At 43.7% G+C, this 26,983-nt stretch overlaps 1 protein-coding gene across 4 annotated transcripts in view; it reads left to right on the top strand.

Annotated features, from left to right (window-relative positions):
• NPC1L1 (NPC1 like intracellular cholesterol transporter 1) overlaps positions 1-24,755 on the top strand; it is a 77,773-nt gene extending 53,018 nt beyond the window's left edge. For all 4 annotated transcript variants that reach the window (XM_056571231.1, XM_056571229.1, XM_056571228.1 and 1 more), the window contains exons 4-21: positions 3,733-3,947; positions 4,475-4,575; positions 6,139-6,311; positions 7,190-7,318; positions 10,057-10,239; positions 10,855-10,969; positions 11,071-11,198; positions 11,312-11,449; positions 11,750-11,839; positions 13,431-13,621; positions 16,182-16,300; positions 17,416-17,545; positions 18,048-18,103; positions 18,207-18,357; positions 19,845-20,076; positions 20,711-20,824; positions 22,324-22,486; positions 24,152-24,755. In XM_056571231.1, the coding sequence (XP_056427206.1) occupies positions 3,733-3,947; positions 4,475-4,575; positions 6,139-6,311; positions 7,190-7,318; positions 10,057-10,239; positions 10,855-10,969; positions 11,071-11,198; positions 11,312-11,449; positions 11,750-11,839; positions 13,431-13,621; positions 16,182-16,300; positions 17,416-17,545; positions 18,048-18,103; positions 18,207-18,357; positions 19,845-20,076; positions 20,711-20,824; positions 22,324-22,486; positions 24,152-24,378 (2,655 nt within the window). In that variant the 3' untranslated portion in view covers positions 24,379-24,755. The remainder of the gene's footprint in view (positions 1-3,732; positions 3,948-4,474; positions 4,576-6,138; positions 6,312-7,189; positions 7,319-10,056; positions 10,240-10,854; positions 10,970-11,070; positions 11,199-11,311; positions 11,450-11,749; positions 11,840-13,430; positions 13,622-16,181; positions 16,301-17,415; positions 17,546-18,047; positions 18,104-18,206; positions 18,358-19,844; positions 20,077-20,710; positions 20,825-22,323; positions 22,487-24,151) is intronic.
• Positions 24,756-26,983: the final 2,228 nt, after the last annotated feature.

The raw sequence follows: 26,983 nt of genomic DNA, 5'->3' as shown, positions 1-26,983 counted from the left end.
CCATCTGCTGGGACCTACACTGATCAGGCTGTTACCAGTGCTTGGCAATACTTGGAAGCCCCACAGAGTGCTGTTCACACATGTGCACTCCGCTCCATTCATTCATAGGACAATTTAGGGAATACTGATCAATGTCTAAACATTGGGGTCCATCTGCTGGGATTCCCACAGACAATCATAGCAGATTTAATCACTATACCATCAATTATGATGAGGGAATAACCTCTTTAACAGTCAGAGTTTTAGAACATCCACGGATGCCATGAAGGCGGAGAGTCTGCTTTATGGTTGTTCACATTATAACACTGAAGTTTAAGGGGTGCAGATCTGATGCTGCATTCAGAACCCCTGAACCTACTAATACTGAGTGCTCTGTTTTATTGCTTTATAGGCATCTTATACTTTATAGGCAACTTATATGACATCATATAAAAAAATTACATAAATAATATAATGTTCTAATCATGTAAAATGTTTAAAGAGGTTTTTGCTTCGGCAATACCTACTTGCTTGAAGGGTCCCTCAAAAATAAGCTGATCGCTAAGTGATCCCCAGGAGTCAGATTGCTGTCAGTAAGTGTTCACAATCTCCGCAGCACCACCATAAAGCATTACACAGTGCTCCATCTAACCAATAGGTTGTCTATGTAACGCAGGATTGGAAAGGTCTTTTAAAGGGGCACTCTCCGTTACAGCTCTTAACTCTTCACTAAAGGATGAGGAACCAGAACTAAGGTCTTCTCTCTATTAACTTAGAACTCTCTAATGGTGTATATGAAAATGAGTCTTCAAATCTGGACAAGCCTTTCCTGTGTACAGAGGGTGAATCCAAATGTTGTGCAATGTCTTGGGTAAAAGATTGAGGGGTGGTTTTCTACAAGGCTTCATATACAGTTGGAGAGATATTTGGCCACAGCACTGTTAAAGGATGCTCGGCTGCTCTTCACCAAGCAACATGGAAGATGCCATCTGAAAATTACTTATCTAATGTGGGGTCGGGGTGTGAGGTGCAGGGTAGATGCAGGGCAGATGTTTTGGCCCAAGGGGCAGATGGTATTATTCTTGTTGTGACGCCAGGGTGTGGTTTAGCCTTAACCACCCGAAGGTAATAACGCTGATCCTGGGTTAGGCAGGGACACCAACACCAGATTAAGGATAGTGGCAGCTTTACTGAGGCAAGACAGGTGATATAGTCTTTACAGTACAGCCAAATATCCCAGGGAGGTGACCAGTGACACAGGGGGACCTCGCAGGCTTGCTGGGACTTGCAGTAGTTAGACTGACTTTAGTGCAGGCCACGGTGACTACAGATGGACTTGACTTGACAGAGATGGTGACTGGCAATAAGATGACTTGACTTACTGATGACTGACTTGTGGCTGCAGGACTTTAGGCTTGAGGCCTCCAATACTCTGGACGCAGACACTGGAACAACTTGACTGCATCGGACCTCAGCAGAAGTAGCAATGTGCTAAGAGAGGGATTGCAGCCCCTCCCCTGCTTATATAGGGGGCTGTGCAAGGAGCCCATAGATCACTTGGGGGAGGGGGGGTATCACCTGGACACTGGAGCCCTCTGGGTAACAATCATGTGGTACAGACATTAAAGCAACAGTATATTAAATGAGGCAAACCTATATACATAATGGGGTTATGCTGCAGGGGAGCCCTGGGGACATGCAGGGACTCTGGAGGACAGTTTAAGGCAACATCATCCCGTACTTGGACATCACACTAAGATGATGGATTTCAGTATTAAAAGATTTTAAAATGTAATTCAGCACAGTTGAGCAATTATTTTATTTCATGCAATTTTCTCTATATGTCTATATATTAGATACAAGTGTGATACACCTGTATCTAATAGAGAGAAAATAACATGAAATAATATAACTGCTCAACAGTTAACAGTAGACAGCCAGTCCAAACAATTTAAGTGAAAGAATATATATATATATATATATATATATATATATATACATATATATATCTGCCTCTCTTGTGTACTGCTTGCAAGTTAAAATAAAACCGCACAATCTGCTTGAATATATACCGCAATAAGCTCCTCTCTTTCCTCACTACTGTGGTTAGGTCTGCACCTGCCCGTGCCGCGGTTGGTCTACGTTGGGTGAGCTGACCTACTCTCCTCCTCTTATATATTTAGTATATTGTATGATCTGTAGTGCTGCCATTAAGCCATTAAAGAGGCTGTTTCCTATTAGGACATATGAACATCATTAATGGGGTCCCTTGCTTGAGCCCCCTTCTCTAATAGCTGGAGCAGAGAGCTGCTGCAAAGACTAGCTCCCATCTCTGGTGACTATATATTACATAACTACTAGATGGTTGCTTATCCATTTTAAATGTGTTGCTACCCATATCTTCTTCCAGCTTCTCTAGGACTTCAGTGGCTGATCACTGGGACATCTTAAAGGGGGTACTCTGGTGGAAAGCATATTTTTTCAAATCAACTGGTCCCAGAAAGTTAAACAGATTTGTAAATTACTTCTATTAAAAAAATCTTAATCCTTCCAGTACTTATCAGCTGCTGTATGCTCCAGAGGAAGTTGAGTAGTTCTTTTCAGTCTGACCACAGTGCTCTCTGCTGACACTTCTGTCTGTCTCAGGAACTGTCCAGAGTAGGAGTGTGGGGGCCCAGTACGGGAGGTGTTACCCCGTACCCTTGCTGCCCTGTCAGGCAGCCTCCCTACAGTGTCCCCTGGGCCCCCTTGCATCTGTCCCCCCATGTAAATATATTTCTAATGTATTATACCATGTAATGTGTTCAGAAAGCGTTGTCACTTTAAGACTGTTCACCATGTGACTTGTCATGTGATTGTTACCCAGGAGGTACCAGTGACCAGGTGATCCCAGGGGTGACCTATGGGCTCCCTGCTAGTCTCCCCATATAAGCTCTGGGTGGAGCTAGCTCTTTTCCTCTTTTCTTACAAGTCTTTGCTGAGGTCAAGTGGAGTCCTAGAGAATGTCCAGAGTCATAGGAGGCCTCAAGTCCAGTCTGCAGCCACAAGTAACCACAGTCTCAGTATTGTCAGTCATCAGTCAAGTCAGTCACAGTCATCATTTGTCAAGTCAGCGTGACCTGCATTAAATTGACCTCATCTACTACAAGTCCCAGCAAGCCCTTAAGGTCTCTGAGTCACTGGTCACCTCCGTGGGCCCTGACTGAACTGTATAGACTTTACCATCTGTCTACCCTCAGTAAAGCTACCGTTATCCGTAACTTGGCGTCGGAGTCATTATTGCCCCCGTGCCTAGTCCAGGACCTAGCGGTATACCTTCGGGTGGTATCGAGGATAAACCACGCCCTGGCGTCATGAATACAAGGGGTTAATGCCATCTGCTCCTAGGGTAATTCCATCTGTCCTTTGCATCACACTCTCTACCACAGAAGCATATCCCCATGGCAAACCTCTCCTGCTCCAGACAGTTCCTGACATGGACAGAGGTGTCAGCAGAGAGCACTGTGGTCAGACTGGAAAGAACTACACAACTTCCTGGAAGGATAATGATTTTTTTTAATAGAAGTAATTTACAAATCTATTTAACTTTATGGAACCAGTTGATTTGAAAAAAATAAAATAAAAAATGTTTTCCTACCCCTTTATGGTAACAGACTAAACATTTTAGATTGTGATTTTTTTTTTTCATATAAGTCATGGGGTAAATTTTTGGTAGCAGAGAATCATGTCTTGCTTATTCTTTTTTCCCTCCAGGTGTGGTCAGAGAAGCATAAGGTGAATGTCACCATTAAGGATGTTTGCTATGCACCCCTGAATCCCAAAAATCCCTCAAAAACAGACTGTGCTGTGAATAGCCTGATGCAATACTTCCAGAACAACAGAACCAGGTTCAACTTGGAGGTGACACAGACAGTGTCTGGAGAAACCGGCCGTGTGGGGTGGAGGGATCATTTCCTATACTGCGTCAAGTAAGTCTAGGAGAGCTAAGCCACAAATAGATATTTCAAGGGGTCCAAACCATAGTCAATGATGGGTAATATTCTCAGCATGCTTGGATTCATTCAATTTCTAGATTCATCCACATATGCAGAAATGTAATACTTTTGGAGAAATTGCTAATATTTTGGAAAAATATAATTTTGTGTATGGAACAGGGCTTGTGGGGAAAGCTCTCTCAGTGTTCAGGCAGAGATTTCAGAATGCACCGTACCATCCTCGGATAATGAAGTTCAACATGGTAGCTGACGGATGGACAAGATTTCATTGGCCCTACAACCTTTTCTTTATCAGATTTAACAATTTTATTTCTAATACATATTTCCTATTTACCTTCACAAATGCACAGTCAATGCTGTCAGTTGCTGGTCAGGAGTGGCACTGTGCAAAGAAAATGTGGAATAGTCCATTTTTGTGATTGTGGGGGGTCCTGTTTGTTAGACTAGTGTTCCCTACATAGTAAATAAAAAAAAAACTTTATGATCTTTTTTCACTGCAGCTCGCCATTGTCATTTAAGGATATTACAGACCTGGAACTGAGCTGCATGGCGGATTATGGTGCGCCTGTCTTCCCCTTCCTTGCTGTGGGAGGTTATGGAGGTAATAGTCTCACCTTGTATGTATTATATGTCTATTAACTAGTTCAGACAGATAGCTAGATAATTATCAATTACAACCAGATATAAGTCAAGTAGCGATGATACCTTTATTGGCTAACGGAGAAGATATAGAGTGCAAGGCAAGCTTAGACCTCTTAGTTCACTTCATCGGCCACGTAACTTAATGCCCAATGATGGGAGCTAAGATATCTTGAAAGCTTCTAGTCTATATATTCTCAGTTGGGCCCCTTTCACACTGCCGTTGTGCCCCATTGGTAAATGTCCGTAAGGCACTTTTTTTTTTTTGTGACTTAACGGACGTTATTTTTGATGGGGCACAACGGGAAACAACAGGTCCTGACAGATCCCATTTATTATTATAGAGTCCATCAGGTGCTGTTGTTTTCTGACGGGAGTAGCGGGAGGGGAAAACGTTGCATGATGATGATGTTTATTTCCTCCTGCTATACTCCCCAGGTTCCCTGACGGACGTCCCACTGCCATGTTACAAAGGCAGTGTGAAAGAAGTCTTAGTCAATAAAGGATTAATCCTTACTCCACTTATCTGTTATATTTCTAAGGCTAACACAACCTTTATCAAATTATAACCAGAAAGTTATTCTTTAGAGAGTATCTTAACAGGGTTGATCGCACCTAAGAGCCTCCAGATTAAAGATTTGTGTCACGATTCGGCAGGCTGGAGGTGGATCCTCTGTGCCAGAGAGGGATTGGCGTGGACCGTGTCGGTGGACCGATTCTAAGTTGCTACTGGTTTTCACCAGAGCCCGCCGCAAAGCGGGATGGTCTTGCAGCGGCGGTAGCAACCAGGTCGTATCCACCGGCAACGGCTCAACCTCTCTGACTGCTGAGATAGGCGCGGTACAAGGGATTAGACAAGAGCAAGGTCGGACGTAGCAGAAGGTCAGGGCAGGCAGCAAGGATCGTAGTCAGGGGCAACGGCAAGAGGTCTGGAACACTGGCTAGGGATACACAAGGAACGCTTTCACTGGCACAATGGCAACAAGATCCGGCAGGGAAGTGCAGGGGAAGTGAGGTAATATAGGGAAGTGCACAGGTGAACACACTAATTAAAAACCATGCGCCAATCAGTGGCGCACCGGCCCTTTAAATCGCAAAGAACCCTAGGGAGTGGGGCTGCGCGCGCTGGGACAGCACAGACGGGGAGCGAGTCTGGTAAGCGGGTCGGGATGCGCACCACGAGCGGGCGCGTCCCGCATCGCGAATCGCATCTCGGTTAGGGACATTATCGCAGCGCACCCGGTCAGCGAGGAGCCAGGAGAGCGGGGCCCTGGAGCGCTCGGCGTAACAATTTGCTAGCGTAGCCCATCTTCATGACTGCCCATAAAAAGCTCACAAAAAACCATAGTGTGAAATTTAGCTAATTCTGTATAGATAGAGAAGAATGAGATATCACTTATGGTTAAGAAGACATTTAGCCATTTAGAAGTCTGTAAACACCAGGTGACATCTCCAAGGTCTCACTCTACTTTATCTTTTACAATACTACAATTTCCTATATTTCTTCTTTATCCTGTGTTCTCAGACACTAGTTTCTCAGAGTCAGAAGCTTTGATTTTGACCATCTCCCTGAACAATTTTCCACGTACTGACCCCAAATTTGACTATGTTCTCGAATGGGAGAAGAGATTCCTGGAAATTATAGAAGAATATTTGAACGATCCAGAAAGTAACTTAACCTTCTCCTATATGTCAGAAGTAAGTGTCTTAATTCGTGTGTCCTTTTCTTCGTCCTATTCGGAACCTAAATCTCTTTAGATAAATGTACTATTTTTGTACTTATAAGCATGATATTCACTCCTATTGTGGCATTCATGGGCTTCTGTTCTCATTGCTGCCCCCAGCTGAGTAGTGAGATAAGGCTCTGCGCAGATTTTTGGCTTATAAAAGTGGTTATTACTGAAGAACCAAGCAGAATGTCTTTATTACTCCAACATAAACGTGTTCTTATGGACAAGAATATGGACATGACCAAGTATGAGAACTTACAAAAGTAGATGGAATCAGTAGTACCTTATTTTCTCACCTTCAGGATTTCTTATTAAAGGATAGCTGACAGCTGGATTAAAATGAGATAACTTACTCAGATTGGTGCCGCTGTTCAGGAGATATAAGAAGTAATAGGATCAGTTGCTAATATGCTAATGCTGTCCTTTGTGCAATGGAGGTGGAGCCAGTATACATAGGTTCCCTGCCTCCATCCCTTCTGTTCCGATATGCCTGCCTAACTCATATATATTCATGGTGGACCCTTCACCGATGTAAGCACAATGTGGGTGGGCATATAGGAGCAGAGGGGACAGAGGCAGGGATGCTCTGTATGCTACCTCCTGCCTCTATTGCGCATGAGAACGGCATTAGCATATTAGCAATGGACCCTAATACTTCTTGTATCCTTTAAACAGCGGCACTTATCAGAGTAAGTTATATGTCATTTTAATCGGGTTCACCTGCACTATAACCCTGTGTATTGGGTAAAGTGGAGATGAACCAGCAGTCAGGACCAGCTGTTTCCCTTTAATGTCACATGAGCCTTTGCTTATCTACCCTTATTTCTAATTTTGTCTTATTAACAGAGATCCCTGGAGGATGAGATCAATCGGACGACCACAGAAGACATTCCCATTTTTGCCATTAGTTACCTGGTGATATTTCTGTATATTGCCCTTGCCCTGGGAGAGTACAGCAGCTGCCGGAGAGTGCTAGTAAGACACATTAGAATGTTTCACAACTCTAATGCCCATATATGTTAGTTATTTATTATTTAGCCCAAGGTGGTAAATTCTATGCACATTCTAATGTCTTGGACTGATCCTTTTCTGGAGTATGATGTCAGGAAAAAAAATTAGATTTTTCCTTTAAATGGGCAGTATCAAAAACAGCTCTTTTTTCACTAGGTGTCTCACTCTCTGCAATCTGCTGTTCATTGCCTGTTGTTAGGCTCAGTATGTCTCTAGTAACAGTGAGACCAGGACAGAACACTGGGCATAGGGGTCAGGTATAGCTAGTGCTATGTGCAGGAGAAAGGGAGAGCAAGCTTGGGCTGTGTACCTGCAATCTGTAAGCCTGTCTGCCCACCCCAGAGGATCCATACTGTCTTTAAAGGTAAATCAAGTCTGTGCCATTGCACAGGGGCCCAACTGAGAAAGGGCCTCAGCAACAGTATAAAAAAGCTACAATTCACTGGTAACACAATTTCTTGCTCTTGGCATATCACTTTTGAACTGCATAGGGGCAAAAACTGTTGCTGTAAAGGGGATCACTTCTGCCCCTGGCATGAGCAAATAGCTGATGCTTATCTCCCTATGGTTATTATGCACGTTGGGTCAATTATGCTCATTTAGGTGTAAAGAATATTTAATCTGTTGGCTAAAAGACTATAGCTGATCCCCCTAATGATCACTTGCTCCGTGCCATGATCCTCCAAATCTCCAGCAGGTTATATACCTTATCACTGACCCAGACAACCCCAATAACTTGTCATAAATTAAGCTCCAGTAGGCAACACTGAAGAAGAGCAGTCTGCTAAGATAAAAATGTAAATGTCCGCTCAAACTAATGTTCTTATGTCTTTAAATGGGTACTGCCAGATTCAAAAACTTTTTATATGTTGTACAATAAGAACATTTTATTTCCTTTTTATAGAAATCATGGCTTATAAAATCATGGTTGTGTCCTAGCTGAAGCACAGGCATGGATAAAGTCCAGTAAGTGAGGGTGGGCTAGCACTCTGTGCTCTCTCCTGTCTGATAGTACTCCTTTGTGCTTGCTTCTGTCTTATAGGACTCCTCTGTGCTCTCTCCTGTCTGATAACACTCCTCTGGGCTCTCTCCTGTCTGATAACACTCCTCTGGGCTCTCTCCTGTCTGATAGCACTCCTTTGTGCTCTCTCCTGTCTGATAGCACTCCTCTGTGCTCTCTCCTGTCTGATAACACTCCTCTGGGCTCTCTCCCGTCTGATAGCACTCCTCTGTGCTCTCTCCTGTCTGATAGCACTCCTCTGTGCTCTCTCCTGTGTGATAGTACTCGTCTGTGCTCTCTCCTGTCTGATAGCACTCCTCTATACTCTCTCCTGTCTGATAGCACTCCTCTGTGCTCTCTCCTGTCTGATAGCACTCCTCTGTGTTCTCTCATGTCTGATAGTACTCCTCTGTGCTTTCTCCTTTCTGATAGGACTCCTCTGTGCTCTCTTCTGTCTGATAGGGCTCCTTTGTGCTCTCTCCTGTCTGATAGTACTCCTCTGTGCTCTCTCCTGTCTGATAGCACTCCTCTGTGCTCTCTCCTGTCTGATAGCACTCATCTGTGCTCTCTCCTGTCTGATAGTACTTCTCTGTGCTCTCTCCTGTGTGATAGCACTCCTCTGTGCTCTCTCCTGTCTGATAGGACTCCTCTGTGCTCTCTTTTGTCTGATAGGAATCCTCTGTGCTCTCTCCTGTCTGATGGCACTCCCCTGTGCTCTCTCCTGTCTGATAGCACTCCTCTGTGCCATCTCCTGTCTGATAGCACTCCTCTGTGCCCTCTCCTGTCTGATAGGACTCCTCTGTGCTCTCTTTTGTCTGCTAGGAATCCTCTGTGCTCTCTCCTGTCTGATAGCACTCCTCTGTGCTCTCTCCTGTCTGATAGGGCTCCTTTGTGCTCTCTCCTGTCTGATAGGAGTCCTCTGTGCTCTCTTCTGTCTGATAGCACTCCTCTGTGCTCTCTCGTGTCTGATAGAACTCCTCTGTGCTCTCTCCTGTCTGATAGTACTCCTCTGTGCTCTTTCCTGTGTGATAGCACTCCTCTGTGCTCTCTCCTGTTTGATAGGACTCCTCTGTGCTCTCTTTTGTCTGATAGGAATCCTCTGTGCCCTCTCCTGTCTGATGGCACTCCCCTGTGCTCTCTCCTGTCTGATAGCACTCCTCTGTGCCATCTCCTGTCTGATAGCACTCCTCTGTGCCCTCTCCTGTCTGATAGGACTCCTCTGTGCTCTCTTTTGTCTGATAGGAATCCTCTGTGCTCTCTCCTGTCTGATGGCACTCCCCTGTGCTCTCTCCTGTCTGAGAGCATTCCCCTGTGCTCTCTCCTGTCTGATAGGGCTCCTTTGTGCTGTCTCCTGTCTGATAGGACTCCTCTGTGCTCTCTCCTGTCTGATAGTACTCCTCTGTGCTTTCTACTGTCTGATAGGACTCCTCTGTGCTCTCTACTGTCTGATAGGACTCTTCTGTACTCTGTTCTGTCTGATAGGACTCCTCTTTGCTCTCTCCTGTCCTATCAGACAGACAAAGCCATGATTTTATAAGCCATGATTTCTATAAAAAGAAAATACAATTTTCTTATGAAGTATATTAGAAAGATTAATGTTTTGCCAAGATGTACAACATATACAAAGTTTTTGTATCTGACAATGCCCATTTAAGCTTAAACATTTATGACTCTAACTGTAATGACTACTATTTCTCTTCAGGTTGACTCCAAAGTGACCCTTGGTCTGGGTGGAATTCTGGTAGTCCTGGGGGCTGTTTTAGCATCAATGGGTTTCTTTTGCTACCTCGGGCTACCATCCTCGCTCATCATTGTGGAAGTTGTGCCTTTCTTGGTTCTAGCAGTGGGAGCGGACAATATCTTTATCTTTGTTCTGGAGCTTCAGGTACAAAATTTTTCGGAATACCTCATTATAACCAAATAATATAGTGTTTATAGTATATATTAGTCTAGCCCAGAAATGTATGCACCATGCAGTGTGGTCCCACAAGGGGGATAGGGTGAGTAGTTCAGGGCAGCTGGGGGTAGTAGTCTCAGTAGTCTATTGTGTTGTCACCGATGGCTTTGTGGTTTGCTAACCTTGTGGGTCCCCCTGTGAGGCCGTGCAACTTTTGGGGGTCTGCAAAAGATAGGAGTCCTTGACCCTGTTACTGTGCTGGTGTGTGCAGAAGGAATACTCCAGACACCGATGTAACTTGCACACAGGTGTATTCTGGGATCCTGGATGTTGTAGTTTTGCAACAGCCAGAGAGTATAGCTGATCCCCCTATTGGTTTGGAGACCACCATTGTAGATTATGTTGCCTTAATATTTTTTTTACATAGCAGGAGTGAAGCTACATTACCATGTTAGCAAACAGAGGAACTTTAAAGGGTTGAACCTCCTGTCCCAGTATAAGAGTGTGCCCAAGGACCCAATCTCCTTTTTACCTGTATATAAACATTTTGACACAACTATATGCGGATACCTCACAGTATAAGTAATTTTGATCTTGTTTTAGAGAGATGAACGTCGAGAGGGTGAACGAAGAGAGGAGCATATTGGAAGAGTACTAGGTGGTGTTGCCCCCAGCATGCTACTTTGCAGCCTGTCAGAGTCACTTTGCTTTTTTCTGGGTAATATATTTAAGTATTGTTGTGTCTACTAGGGAAGTATGCTTTTCTTTTCTAAACTGGAGCACACCATAAGACAGCTTGTATAATCTTATTTGGCACAGGTGCCCTCACACAGATGCCAGCTGTTCGGACCTTTGCCCTGAACGCAGCCCTTTCCATCCTCTTTGACTTCCTCCTGCAGATCTCCATGTTTGTGGCCCTTGTGTCTTTGGATGCTAAGCGTCAAGAGGTAATGTGAGGATCCTAGGTCAACGGGATGAAAAATATACCATGGAAGGGTGGGAGGTTTTGGGATTTTCCTATACACCATTGATCATTATATCCTCTGTACTTTTTCACCAGAACAATAGATTTGATTTCTGTTGCTGTGTCAAGAGCAAGGCTGAAAAACCCAAGAAGAAATCTAAAGGGTTGCTGGTCAGCTTCATGAAGAAAGTCTACTGTCCCATTCTACTGAATCCATTCAGCCGAGTGTTAGTGGTAAGCAATGCTGCCTCCTAAACCATACACTACAACACAAATGTCAAATTCTATAAATGGTTTAATCCATTGCTAATATCCCATAGTTTGTAAACGCATGGACACATTGGAGTACAGTTATTAAAATGTCTGCAAAGAAAAACTGAGACAACCAGTCACATTGCTTCTTTTCAATGGTCTCTTTTTTATGCATTATAATTTATTTTTTTCTTATGTTTTTTTTTTTTATTTTTTATAAAAAAAAATTTCATCTTTACACATCCTATTTTTCCTGACTGCTGTGTCTTTCTCTCCTCACAGATGGTGGTTTTCATCTTCCTTTTCTGCTGTGGAATCTATTTCATGATGTATTCTCAAGTAGGCCTAAATCAGGAGCTGTCTGTACCTCTGGTAAATAAACCATCTGTATATACAGGATACTAAACAATGTGCTGTTTAATGCTGTATAAAGAAACCGATGACGATGGCACAAACAAATTTGAAGAGGCTGTTTGATAGTTACAAAGTGTCTCTCTCTCTCTCTCTCTCTCTTGTAGGGAGACTTGTAGTTCCTCATTTCACCTGGAGTGGCACTGTAGGGAAACTAAGCACTTACTGACATGTTTCTCCATAATTTTTTAGATGATCACGACAGGTCTCATCAGGGGACACCATATGATCAGCTAAATATTCAAGGACTGTTCTAACAAATAGGGTTTGTCCAAAGCAACAAACCCCTTAGCTTGACCTTCAAGCGCACACTCTATCAAATGATATGTGCATCTTTGCACACAAATTCTGGGCCCTTTACAGAGATCAATTGACTGCAATAGTTCAATTGACTTCACAGTTAACTCAGTGACCTATGGGGGTCTCAGCGCCCAGACCCCACCAAAGCTACATATGTGTCATAGAGACATGTCTAAGGACATGAATTTAACCTTCACTGTGAGTGCTACCCTATTTTATACATTTATTTTCATGTAAGAGGGAGTAGCCGACTTTTACATTTCTCCCCTAAAATACTACTCATTGGGCAGTGTGTATATTACTTGAGCCTCTTTTGTGGGTTTAAAAGGTTTTTATTACATTGATCAAAGTCCAGCTACAAATCGGCTTCCCCGCTGGAATGCAAAGTGCAGTCCATTATACAATAAGTATAGACATGAATCCTGACCTTTGGGATATCAGTGATGAGATAGTTAAAATACCAACATGGGAGCGAAGATTTTTAACATGTACCTAAAATATCAATAATTCCTGTATATTAAAGGGGTACTCCGTCCCTAGACATCTTTTCTTGTTGCTGGGACACCTGCAATCTCTGCAGCACCCAGCATTCATGTAGAACACTGGGTGCCGGCGGCGGCGGTCGTCATGTCACAACCACGCCCCTCGTGACTTCACACCATGCCCCCTCAATGCAAGTCTATGGGAGGGGGCGTGGCAGCTGCCACGCCCCCTCCTATAGACTTGCATTGAGGGGGCATGGTGTGATGTCACGAGGGGCGTGGTCATGACATCACGACCCCCGCCGCCCACTCCAAGTGTTCGGAACAAAAAGTCCAAGATATAATTGGTAGTATATTAGGTAGATGCTATGTGATTGAGGATGCTCCTCCACGTACAGTATAGGACCTCCATTTGCAAATAGCCAGGCTTATGATAGCCTGCTTTTATCCAACAATCCACCACTAACAATCATTAGATAGCCTGTTACATATCATATAATACACCGGAGGATGCTGGCAGTCAGCCCTTATCTTGGCTCTTGCATATACGCTATTGTTGCCCTTTATTTAGAAAGTAATCAAGATTCAGGAGACATTTATAGCAGCCTGTCCTATGGTTGTGGAATTCTTGACTTGGCAGAATACAGGCTGCCATAAGAAGCTTCTATTTTCTGCTGACAGTCCTTTACAGCCCTGAAAGATTATTATTGGACTACTCATGTTTATTTTCCTTTATACATCTCATTTCTTCATGACTTCTCTCTCCACAGGATTCCCATATGATTAAATATTTCAGGGATCTCAACGAGTATTTTGAGGTCGGTGTCCCTACGTACTTTGTGACCAAGTCTGGATATAACTTTACCTCATTAGATGGAATAAATGGTATCTGCTCCAGCGCTGGCTGTGATGGCAACTCAATGACTCAGAAGATACAGTACGCCACTGATTATCCTGAAAGGTAAATGCTGCTGTCATAGCCAACATTAAGCCTAATAATGAATAGCTCCATATATTGTATTATTCTAAGGGTGTAACATAGGCGGCATAGCAGTTGCACTTGCCTCTACAAGTTATGGCTCTGTTTGGTTTAACAGGTTGTGCAGGGAACTAAATTGGTATTAAAGGGGTACTCCGGTGGAAAACTTTTTCTTTTAAATGAACTGGTGCCAGAAAGTTAAACAGATTTGTAAATGACTTCTATTTAAAAATATTTGTCCTTCCAGTACTTATTAGCAGCTGTATGCTACATAGGAAATTCTTTACTTTTTTTAATTTGTTTTTTGTCTTGTCCACAGTGCTCTCTGCTGACATCTCTGTCCGTGTCAGGAACTGTCCAGAGCAACATAGGTGTCCTGCTCTGGACAGTTCCTGAGAAGGGCATCAGGTGTCAGCAGAGAGCACTGTGGACAAGACAAAAAAGAAATTCAAAAAGAAAAGAATTTCCTCTGCAGAATAAAGCTGCTAATAAGTACTGGAAGGACAAATATTTTTTAATCGGATCTAAATGTAGAAAGAAAACCCGGTTCCACGGCGCGATCCACAGAGTCTGTGATATGATGGTGACAAGTAAATTATATATAATTTTTATTTAGCCAGGGTGCAACGCGTTTCAGGGCATGGGATCCCCTTCATCAGGCAAATGGGCATAACTGATTATGCCCATTTGCCTGATGAAGGGGATCCCATGCCCCGAAACGCGTTGCACCCTGGCTAAATAAAAATGATATATCACTTACTTATCACCATCATATGACAGACTCTGTGGATCGCGCCGTGGAACTGGGTTTTCTTTCTACATTTACATCCTGCTAATAATCGGCCTGCTGACCGCTGGATCCGATACCGGGAGGCTGCACCCCTATCTCTATGCGCTTGTGTAGTTGTGTCATTTACACAACCGTGCCAGGTGAGAGGACCACTGAAACAATTGTGCATCCTGCATCCACCTACATCTCCGTTGTCTAGAACATACTGTCCTATGAGGAGCTCTGCTCTTTGTTTTATAGATATATGAAATATTTTTTAATAGAAGTCATTTACAAATCTGTTTAACTTTCTGGCACCAGTTGATTAAAAAAAATGTTTCCCACCGGAGTACCCCTTTAAGTTTTTTACTTTCAGGTGCTTCACTTTCTACCGTGTGCCAAAAAGGAACAATAGATTCCACTGGCTTGAAGGGGGTAAGCTAGGATGCCGGGGCAGGTATTAATTGGCCATGACAATTGTAGGCAGCCACTTAAACAATATGGTTTTGTCCGCATGCAGCTGTCACAATGTAGAAACCGCCCTAACGACCTGGTCTGTCCCCTTCAAGCCAGGAGAAGCTAAGCGGCCATGTTGGCACAGGGTAGAAAGTGGTGAAGCTAAGTTACGTCTTGTATTGTATGGCAGACAACCCAGCTTGTTCAGTGTCTACATAGAGCCTGCCCTCAGAGCTCAGAGCTCCGTAAATGTGGCCATAAATGTGGCTGGTAATAAGGCTGGTGTATGACATAATGTCGGGTTGATTACCGAAGCATTGTTGATAGACTTATGTACACTTCTGTAGACAGTCAACAGAACCTGCTGCAGTTGTCAGGTTTGGCTGACTTACGAATAAAGTGCATGGGCACCTTTACACTGAACAATCACTGATTAACATTCTCAGAACTGTTCTTATTTTATGGTCATTGTTACCTGAGAATGGTCCTTAACTATACAACGATATCATCCTTGTTCCTTGAGTCACTATTTATCTTCTATGACACACCAGGTACCTTTGTGCACATTCACTTATCTCCACGCTAATCTTATCGTGCTACTTGACTGTGCAGAATACAAAGAACAGTCTTTGGAACTTCTTTCCACTTCATGAAATTACTGCTCCTGGAACGTATTTCCAATTTTTTTCAATCCACTTCTGGCTTTGGCTCAAAAATTGCAGTGTTAGTTTTCAAAAAAATGCCCAAAAAAAAACCTGTGTGAAAACCTAGCTTAAAGGGTACTCCGCCCCTGGACATCTTATCCCCTATCCAAAGAATAGGGGATAAGATGTCTGATCACGGGGGATCTGGCCACTGGGCCCTTCTGCAGTCTCTGGGTGGCACCCCGGCGTTCGGGCGGCTGTGGTCGTGCCGTCACCCAACACCCCTCCATGTATGTCTATGGGAGGGGGCGTGATGAGCGACCACAGCCGTCACGCATCCTCCCATAGGCATGAATGGAGGGGGCGAGGCGTGACATCACAGCTACGTCTACCCAGAACCCAGCGTTCTGAACAAAAATGTTCAGAACGCCAGGGTGCCGACCGGAGATCGCGGAGGATCCCAGCGGCTGGACCCCCTGCGATCAGACTTCTTATCCCCTAGCCTTTGGATAAGATGTCCAGGGGCGGAGTACCCCTTTAAGGGAGTTACAAAGAGGATGGAGTCAGAGATGGTGCCCACCTTGTATCCTATGGCCACACCATAAATATTTATGATCAGAATACACCTTTTTGTGCTAAAACCTTAGTCTCCTGTCCCGCTATCTCACTCCAGATCTTACTTGGCGGTCCCAGCGTCTTCCTGGGTTGACGATTTCTTGGACTGGCTAAACCCGTCATCAGATTGCTGCCGACTACTTCTATTCAATGACACATTCTGCCCCTCCACCAGCTGTAAGTATGAGCACCATCCAAGCACAAGTACAACCACAACTAGCACACAGTGACATTCTATTAAGATTATACATACACTATCAACCGGCACTATAAGATTCAGCGTATAGTACCGGGGGCTTTATCTACAGCTCTCCAGATGGTGTAACACTACAACTCCTATCATGTATTTATATTCTGTGGCTATATTAATATCCTGTCTGCTATACTACACCCAATATTTAATAGTATCTACTATGGTTCTACGCTGTATGACGTTAAAGGTTTTTTTTACATTTTAGATATTTTTAACAATATAACTATATGCTCACTGGCCACTTTATTAGGTAGACCTGTTCAATTGCTTGTTAACCCAAATAGCTAATCAGCCAATCAAATAGCAAGGAAGCATCATATTACATTGTGAGAAACAGAATAATGTATATGGGCCACTCCAACCCTGGCAAGAACATAGTAAAATACAGAAAAAAATGACTAAAGTCTCCAATTAATTATGGCAGCGCTCAATATGGAGGTACTGGTGACTTAGTTATATGAGATTTTATTAGGATGTAAGCAAGTTTTTTTTATTGGGAGTTAATGGGTGACATACCTACTATAGTATATAGTGCCATAAGTGGCAGCTTTCCATCAGGGCAATAAATCAGGAGGGAATATTCCCAACATAAACCTCCGATAGAAGGAACCCCTCTGCCAATGGCCCATCTGTCACATAAAAGGACACCAGTATTATAAATCGTCTGGGCTCTGTTACAGATTTTGCCTTGCGGCCCAGAAGCATTAAAGGTGCTATCCAGGAATAAAAAAAAAACAGTGCTATTTTCTTCTAAAAACTGCACCACACCTGTCCTCAGGTTGTGTGTGGTTTTGCAGATCAGTTCCATTAAAGTGAATGGAGCCAACGTGTAATACCCCACACAACCTGAGGACAGGGGCGGTGCTCTTTTTGGGAAGAAATCATGTCTGTTTTTCTAATCCTGGACAACCACTTTAAGTTATGACTCTGAATGTAATATTTGCCTTACTGTATAATAAAAACAACTAAGATATAGATGTAGCATTAGTCAATTTAGCCACCGACTTCCGCTGACTGGGCTGGATTTTGCTTTTAACAGCAGCCTCATCCGGATGCTTAAGGAAATGTATGAAATCCACAAGTGGGGCCCTGAGACCGACAGTGCAAGAATTTAACCGTTATTTGCCCGATTTCCTGGGAGACTATCCTAACCTCAAATGTCCGAAAGGGTGAGTTGAGCAGTCCAGTATTTATACTATCGGTGCACTGGTCAATATATCTTGTTGCTCATATGGCACCAACATATTCCGCAGTGGTGTGCAGAAACCACCATTCACGTCTCTGGCACCGATAGGGCTCACAGTCTAATGTTGTAAACACAAGGGGGGAGATTTATCAAAACCTGACCAGAGGAAAAGTTGCTGAGTTGCCCATAGCAACCAATCAGATCGCTTCTTTCATTTTACAGAGGCCTTGTCAAAAATGAAAGCAGTGATCTGATTGGTTGCTATGGGCAACTCAGCAACTTTTCCTCTGCACAGGTTTTGATAAATCTCCTCCAAGAAAACCAGAAATCCACATTACCACGGGGAGGACACACAAACAGGTCCCCTGAGATGTGAGGAAACAGTGCAGTCCCTCTCCATGCATTGTTCCTCCCATTGCATTTATGGATCATATGGTACATGTTTGGTTCCAAATATAATGCAAGTTTTGTTGTTTTTTTTGCAGGGGCCTGGGTGCTTATGACAATGCTGTTAAATTCAATGACGCAGGAGAAATTATAGGTAAAAAAAACATTCTCCATGTTGTACTTACAGACAGACCCTTGATGTCTATAGTATCACAATTCTATTCAGAAACTTACCTTGTTTTGTTTTTTTCGTGCAGCGACACGTTTTATGGCATATCACACGCCTTTAAAGAACTCCCAGGAATATACGGGGGCACTGAAGTATGCCCGAGAACTGGCAGCAGATATAACCAAGACACTGAGGAATGTGCCAGGCACAGACCCTAATTTCGAAGTCTTTCCTTACACGTGAGTCTTCCTCTCCTTGTAACATTATCACAGATAATGCCATGAATGTTTGATCAGTAAGGTGCCAGGTACCTGAACCCCAGACTGCCGATCTTCAGAATGCAGGGGCACAGGATTAGTTTTGTACTGTGGCTCCTTTCAAAGTGTCCCTGTCATTTAGAAATACGTTTTACATGTCACAGAGACATATACATTTTTTTTTCTAGATGACAGGGACACTACAGTGTAAAGATATAATTTTTACGAACTGAATAAAATGCCATAGTGGCACGCCAGAAATTTTGATAATTTGGTCCCCAACTCAGTCCTTAAAGGGGTACTCCTGCCCTAGACATCTTATCCCCTATCCAAAGCATAGGGGATAAGATGTCTGATTGCGGGTGTCCTGCCGCTGGAGACCGGCGTTCCTTTAGAGAGTTGGCTGCAGCTTTGGAGGCTCGTGACGGCCGCGTTACCTCTATGCAACTCTATGGGAGGGGCTGTGACGGCCATCACGCCCCCTCCCATAGACTTGCATTGAGGGGGCATGGCCGTGATGTCACAAGCCTCCGCCCCGCATCGCCAGTCATACAGCACGTAGCGAATTTTACTCCGTGCACAGGACGTCTGGGGTTCAGCAGCCTTTGGATATGGGATAAGATGTCTAGGGGCGGAGTACCCCTTTAAGGCCCGCCAACATTCAAGGGTTTTTTCAGTTACTCCAGTGGAACAGAACAGGGAAAAATTGAAATCTTGGACTTATGTGATGGGTTGTGAGGACCTCTGCTTTAATGTATTTCCTTGCACATTAAAGTATCCTGCCACCCACTGTGTGGGCAACTGTGGCACAACCCCATTAACTACAGTATTTAATGGAGATGTGTTGCGGTACCTGCACAGTTGGTAGATGGGAGTGTACTGTGCAGGGAAATTACAAAAGCTAAAGGAGCTTTTGTAATTTTGTTAGCTGGGTCGACAGAGGTCACAGAGGTCGGACCTCCACCAATCTTAATTTTATCATATAATGTTGCAATATGCTACCCCATGTTGTGATGGGAGAACTCCTTTAAAATGTACCTGTCAATGAAAAGAACTTTTGACATGTCCTAGTCTTTATCTGTCTACTTCTGAGTGTTCAGACTCTGATGGATGACGAGAACAAGTGAGGAGAGCACAAGCGAGACTTCTCCAGACTTATTCTCACAATCAGTTGAGGTCTGAACACTCAGACCCAGACCGATCAAAACTTTTGATATGTTGTTGTTTTATTTTTCATGTTAGTGCCCATTAAACCAAATGTATGCCAATAGTGTCTACTGTTAAGTATGCAATCTAAATCCTACAAAGTAAAATATATGGCAACTACAACAAAGTGATAACCATGGATTAGGACATTACGTAATGTATTTATTCACTATTCATTCAGTCTAGAGTTATCTGGCCTAGAATATTTCACATGAACTCATCCAAAAGCTGCATTTTACCATATATAACACTTCTTTACCCAGGATCACATACGTCTTCTATGAACAGTACCTCACCATTGTACAAGAGGGTCTTTTCACTTTAGCCATCTGTCTGTTACCAACCTTTGCTGTGTGCTGCATCCTGCTGGGCATGGACCTGCGCTCCGGCCTTCTTAACCTGCTCACCATTGTCATGATTATCATAGACACAGTTGGCGTCATGAGTCTGTGGGGTATTGATTATAATGCTATTTCTCTCATCAACCTGGTAACGGTGAGTGACTATTTGTTTTATTGATCTATATAGGGCTAACATATTCTACAGTGCTGTACAGAGACTATTATCGTTCATATTAGTCCCTGTCTCTAATAGGGCTCACAATCTTATTTCAAAATATGTTTGTGGAGTAAGGGATTAAACTGTGCTAACCATGCGTCACCATGCGACAAGGGCAAACACAGAAGGAATTTTACATTTCTTAGTGCCAATTTTTTTTTTTTTAACATAGTGTGGTTATTGGTTAGTGATAATATTCCTGGTTAATAGTTCTAGTGGCCAGAGTGGTATGGGGGGGGGGGGGGGGGGGGTTAATCATTTTTTATTTTAAGTAGTCTATGATGGTGAAAAGATTATGAGTAATGTCCCTAGTGATGCTTAAAGAATTACTGCAGTGAAGGACAATTTATCCCCTCTACAAACTCCGACTCTTCTTGCTCACCCTCTATTGATCTCTGTAGAAGAGCTGGAGATAGCCGAGCACTGTACTTGTGTATCTCTGGCTCTCGCATAGAGATAAATTGGTCTATTATCTGTAATGATCTAGAGCAGTTAAAGGATAGTGTACATAAAATTCCATTTTATCTCATCCAAACAGGTTGAAAATTAATTCCTTTCATTTTACACACAGGCCATTGGGATCTCAGTGGAATTTGTCTCTCATCTTACACGTTCGTTCGCCATGAGCGGTAAACTCACCAAAGTCGCTCGGGCGAGAGATGCTACTATCTATATGGGCAGTGCTGTAAGTATAAGAGATGGGACTGGCACTAGAGGGAAACCACGGTAGTATATAGATATTACATCAAAGCCTGTCAGATCCAACAAAGAAGAAAAAAAAATTGTATATGTTACTTAGTCCCTAATCCTGACCATGTACATCTAATTTTTTATGCCTCTATTACCTATATTTATTATAAAATCCCTTTTTTCATTAGCTCACAATGTTAGAAATCCTCTCAGGGGAAGGGGGTGTGTCCCTCCCTTGTAGTGGTGGAAGGTGATTGGTGTGTGGTTAGAGGGGCGTGTCCCTCCCTTGTGTTGGTGGGAGGTGATTGGTGCTCCTGCTCATGCAGCCTTGTCCATGAGTCATCTCTTATCCCTGACTCATGGAAAAGCAAGATACTGCTGCGGGACTGGTTCGTGTCCCAGTAGGTATGGGGGCCCCTAGTGGTGAGATTTTTAGGAGCCATTTTCTTTATTAAATATTTACAACCAGTAACAACACATAAAAAGCTTTTGGACCTGACAGTGCCCATTTAATGGAGTAGTCCAGTCCTGAAAAATGTATCCCTATCCTAAAGATAGGGAATAAGTTTCAGATCGTGGGCGGTCCGACCGCTGGAGCCCTCTGCGGTCTCCTGTATGGGGTCCCGGCAGCCCGCGGTAAGAGGGCGTGTTGACCACTGCATGATTCGGCGGCTGACATGCCTACTCAATACAACTCTATGGCAGAGCCGGAGCGCTGTCATCGGCAATCTCCGGCTCTGTCATAGCGCTCTATTGAGGGGTGTGACGGCCGCCGCTTCGTGCGAAGGTCAACACATCCCCTTCCCGCGAGCTGCCGGGGCCCCGTACAGGAGATCGCGGGGGGGGCCAGCGGTCGGACCCCCCGCAATCTGAAACTTATCCCTTATCCTTAGGATAGGGGATACGTTTTTTCAGGACTTGACTATTCCTTTAAGGAGAACTGTGTAATGCGAACTTTCCCCTATGGCGGCGCTGCAGGGAAACTTGATTTTAGCTTCCTTCAAAGATTATAGATGTGTATGCCACCCTATGATCAGCTTATCAGGAGAGGACCTGACTAACAAAAGAGCAGAAGTCCCTGGTCCTGGACCGGAACCCCCTCTTTTATTCAAATAATTTTATTCAGTTAATCCATAGATCCCGTCTACTGAATACACAACTACTCTCTCAACTGGAACATGTAGCATCTATAATACCCATTTATAGCATTTGGGTATTTATGAGATCATGACCCCCCCTTTATGCAGGCTATTAAGAAGTGTTTTCAAACCGGGCGTGCTGGGAGTTGTAGTTTTGCAACAGCAGGAGGCACACTGGTTGGGAAACACTGCTATTAAGGTTTTAGAACAAAAAGTAAATAGGGCCAAAAATATAAACATAATGGAACCGTCCCACATTTCACTAGTCTTATTTTACTAGTTACGTATTGACAGGTACTTGCCTATCGCCTCCTTTTTCCAGTCTCTGACACCATTTTCTTGACTTGCACAACAGGTATTTGCAGGAGTAGCAATGACAAACCTTCCGGGAATCATTGTTTTAGCGTTTGCCAAGGCTCAGCTCATTCAGATCTTCTTCTTCCGCCTCAATCTGACCATAACTCTGCTGGGAATGTTACATGGCCTTGTCTTCCTTCCTGTCGCACTCAGCTACTTTGGTAAGTAGTATACAGTTTTGGAAGTGCAAGATACAAATCAATCATTATGTTTGTTTATTTATTTTGGACACTTTCTAAAATCACTTGAAAAAACAATGAACAATTCTAAATTTGGCAATATTTTTACGTGCAGAATTAGAGGTATAGCTGGAATACACAGGGCCACTGTCGAAAATGCTCTGCCGCCTCCCCCTTTCTCACTTTCACAGCAGACTCTAGGCCCCCATATACCAGTAGGCCAACATCCATACTGCCCCCATATAGTAGTAGTGGGCCAACATTCTGCCACCATATAGCAGTAGGCCCCCATACTACCCTCCTGTAGAAGTAGGCCTCTATACTGTCCTATATAGTATTAGGCCCCCATACTGCCCCCAGATTGTAATCGGCACTCATACAGCCCCCATATAGCAGTAGGCCCTTATATAGTAGTAGGCCCCCATATAGCAGTGGGCCCCCATACTGCCCCCATATAGAAGTAGGACCCTATATAGCAGTAGGTCCCATACAATAAGAGGTCTTTATACTTCCCCCATATAGTAGTTGGCCCCCATACAGTAATAGGCCACTGCTGCCCCCATATAGAAGTAGGACCCTATATAGCAGTAGGTCCCATACAATAAGAGGTCTTTATACTTCCCCCATATAGCAGTTGGCCCCCATACAGTAATAGGCCACTGCTGCCCCCATATAGAAGTAGGACCCTATATAGCAGTAGGTCCCATACAATAAGAGGTCTTTATACTTCTCCCATATAGCAGTGGGCCCCCATACTGCCCATATATAGAAGTAGGACCCTATATAGCAGTAGGTCCCATACAATAAGAGGTCTTTATACTTCCCCCATATAGCAGTTGGCCCCCATACAGTAATAGGCCACTGCTGCCCCCATATAGAAGTAGGACCCTATATAGCAGTAGGTCCCATACAATAAGAGGTCTTTATACTTCCCCCATATAGCAGTTGGCCCCCATACAGTAATAGGCCACTGCTGCTGTGAAGAGGTGAGCCTGCTTCAGTGCACCAGCTTTCGTGCTCCTCCAGAGACATAGGGGGTAAACCTACTGTTATAGTCCACAGGAGAGATATGATTCGGCACTGCACAAGTTAATTTCTCTTGGCTCGAGTCTGCCTGTGGGTATATGTAGCCCAGTGTAGCTGATAATGATTGCTAGGAGTACTGTTTAGTGAAAAACTGCTTTGGGTGCTGAACACATAATGCCAAAAGGCCAATATCACAATCAAAAATAAGAAAGACGGGCAGCACTCACCAGGATTTCTTGCATGAAATCCTGGTGAATGCTGCCTGTCTATCCCATTTTTTGATATGTGAACCTACTGTTATGCTTGGGGTCTGACGGGGCCTACTACTTTATCATATAGTAGTAGGACCCCAAACTGCCCCCATATGGTATTAGGCCTCTATACTACCACCATGTCCTCTTCCTCCATTTGGATGCTGACAAGATCAGGAACGGTTGCAAATGTAAATAAATATTTTGAAAGTGATAATGTTTCAACACCTCACCCTGAGCCCATTAAAGAGTAAAACAAATCCCAGGATAACCCTTGTAAGCTTTAATATTCGGGGGCACCACTTTAGGCATGAGGAATAGACATGTGGTTTTGTCATATGTTCTGATGTTTACAATTATTAATATACAGGTCCTGAGGTAAACCGGGCGGTGTTACTGCAGTATCAGGAGAAAGAAGAGAAAGCAAATGAGCACAGAAGACAAGTTAGCGTTAATGTATATGATGACATCACACTCCAGGAAGATGGAAAAGGCAAAAAGGAGGAGAACGGCACTCACACCTACAGTAACATGGCCTTCCAGGCAGATGAGAAAGACACAAAAAATATAGAAAATTTTACAAAGGAGAAGTCTTAAGCACGCACTTTATGTGCATCACTAGTGCTTTGCATTACCTCATGAACTATTTCAGGATCCAGCCACTTCTGCAATACGTGACGTGCAGGGAGTGTAGTGATGTCATACCGGACCTCACACTAAATCTGACTCTATTCACATAGAAGTGCAATGATCTGACGGACATTTTGTAAACTAATATCCAAAGGTGTAATCTTCTGGGTCCTAATACAAAATCCCCAAATATCACACCTATTTTACAGTACCGGTCTTCTCATATGGGGCGGAGAGACCTTAGGGGCCTCCTCAGGGCCCGGGTATGACTGCATCCTCTGCACCCTCCATAGTTACACCTCTGCTAGTAGGACTGTTCATTGTCATTATCTTGACAAATATTGTGCAATAAACTAATATTTTTGCACTTTGTTACTAAGCAGTGTTTAGAAAGTTTAGAAAGTCTCTGTTCTGGATCAAATGTTCTGATCAAGAGGATCTGTTGGGTAAACCTGTGGTCCAAAGGCATGCATTACTATGGGCCCTCCATCTCTTCCATGTATTTTACTGGGATGATCCCACTGGTTTCAGGATATCAAGGGTACACTTAAAGAGTACCTCTCATGATCTTGTTACATTTTATAATCCTCCCATTTCACTGCCCCCCATCATGATAAACCACCCCGTGCCTTAAATTTTTTTTTATAATTTTTTAGTTTTCTACCTTGATATTGCTCTGTATTTTCTGCTCAGTCAGATTCACACACAGCCCAGAGCAGTGAACTGTATGAGATGAGCTATGATTGGCTAAGGCTGTACCCCCCAACTCCCCAAGTAATCCAGACTGCATTTTGGATTTCTGCCAGGCCAGCAGGAGTCCAAAGTCTGTGAAAGAGATGGTGGGGAAATGTGCCTAGTGGCAGTTTTTTTAAACACAAATAAAACATAGAAAACTTAATTTTTTTTTAAACAAAGTCCATTAGAAAGATTTTTTATTTACCATAAGAACTGCAATAGCGAAAATTTGTTTTAATGAGAGTGCCCATTTAAAGGGAGTTTTTAAATAATGCTCATAGCTGGTTGCTCTCCTGCAGCCTCCGTTATCAGATCGCCTGGTCTCCGCCACACTCCACTTCTTAGTGCTGGGGGTCAATACATAAGATTGCCGCTCAGCCAATCACCCGCTTCAGCAGTGTCCTCTAGACTTTACCTCCATTAATGGTTCCGGGCGAGAGATATGCTGACAGGCAGGTGCTTACCCCTCCTCACTCCATTCAGAGCACCTAAAGGCTTGGCTGAGCCAAATATTTTTGTGTACAATAGAAATGGGGGAAATAGATGTCAGTCGAATGACCATTCCTCTGACAGCTATCTCGTCTGTATGGGTACTGATAAATGAGTGTTTCAAGTGTCTGAAATTGCTGGGACCCCTCTGATCGCTACATATAGCTGGGTATTCCACAATGGCCGTCATTTACTATTGCAAACCCGACATGTTTGATTCTGGGGCATTGTGCCAGAAATTTTGTCTGTGCCAGAATTAGCGCCAGAATTGAAAAACACACTACCAACTCTCCATTTTGCTAAGAAAACCCGGGGCGTGGCCACCGGGGAAAGGGGGCGTGGTCACCAAAAAGGGGCGTGTGGAAAATGTAGGGGAACCTTAGTAAATACAGTGGAAAATAAATTGTAGGGAATTAAAACCCACAAAGAAACTTACACTCCAATCTTAGTAAATAAGGGCCAATAAGTCTATGAAGCCTGTATCCTACAATCAGATGGACTGAATAACTAGCTGGGGAGTGAAGCATGTTTCCTCTCACTTTACCCTGCTATATACAATAATCAGAGGGTGTCCTAGCACTGAGATCCCGACTGATCTAAATTTTTGAAATGTCTGTGCAACATGTAAAAAAGTTTATTTAAATGATAGTGTGGTGTCAGTTGAGGGTAATGTGCTATTAACCTTTTCATGATGCCAGGACATGGTTAGCCTATACACCACCCGAGGTTGAGCCAGCTTCTCCTGGGCCAGGCATGGGGTGATAAGTACTCCAATGCAAGGTTACGGAAAAACTGACTATACTGAGGCAGGATAGATGGTACAATCCGTTACAGCTCAGATTGGTATAAAGAAAGGTGCAAGATAAACCTTGGAGCTAATCGGCTTGCTGGAACTTATAGTTGATTGTGCTGTATATGACTGACTTGCTGTATGGCAACCCACGCTTGACTTTAGTGACTTGTATGACTGACTTGAATCCATGGGACTTTAGTGCTTACCACTAGGCTTGACATTCACCTGGGTGCAGGGTTTATTCTTTAGCAGATACATGGTTGCAGGACTTGAGGCCTCCTCAGAATCACCTCACAGACTCACTTCAGACTTCTCCAAACTGTACCTCTACTCTACTAAACTCTGAACTCCTACCTCACTATATATGGACCAGATTTGGAGCATTCCCATTGGGCAGATAAGTTACATGGTTCACCCCATGTACCCTCCCCTAACAACAAGGTCTCCTTTAGATAGGGGATAAATTGTCTGATCGCGCGGGGTCCATGCCGCTGGGGACCCCCGCGATCTCGCACGCACCCCGCTCTCATCAGGCCCCGGAGCGAACATCGCTCC

Source organism: Hyla sarda, chromosome 4 (genome assembly GCF_029499605.1).
Source record: "Hyla sarda isolate aHylSar1 chromosome 4, aHylSar1.hap1, whole genome shotgun sequence".
Lineage (NCBI taxonomy): Eukaryota > Metazoa > Chordata > Amphibia > Anura > Hylidae > Hyla > Hyla sarda.
This window is presented reverse-complemented; position numbering and strand designations above follow the sequence as displayed.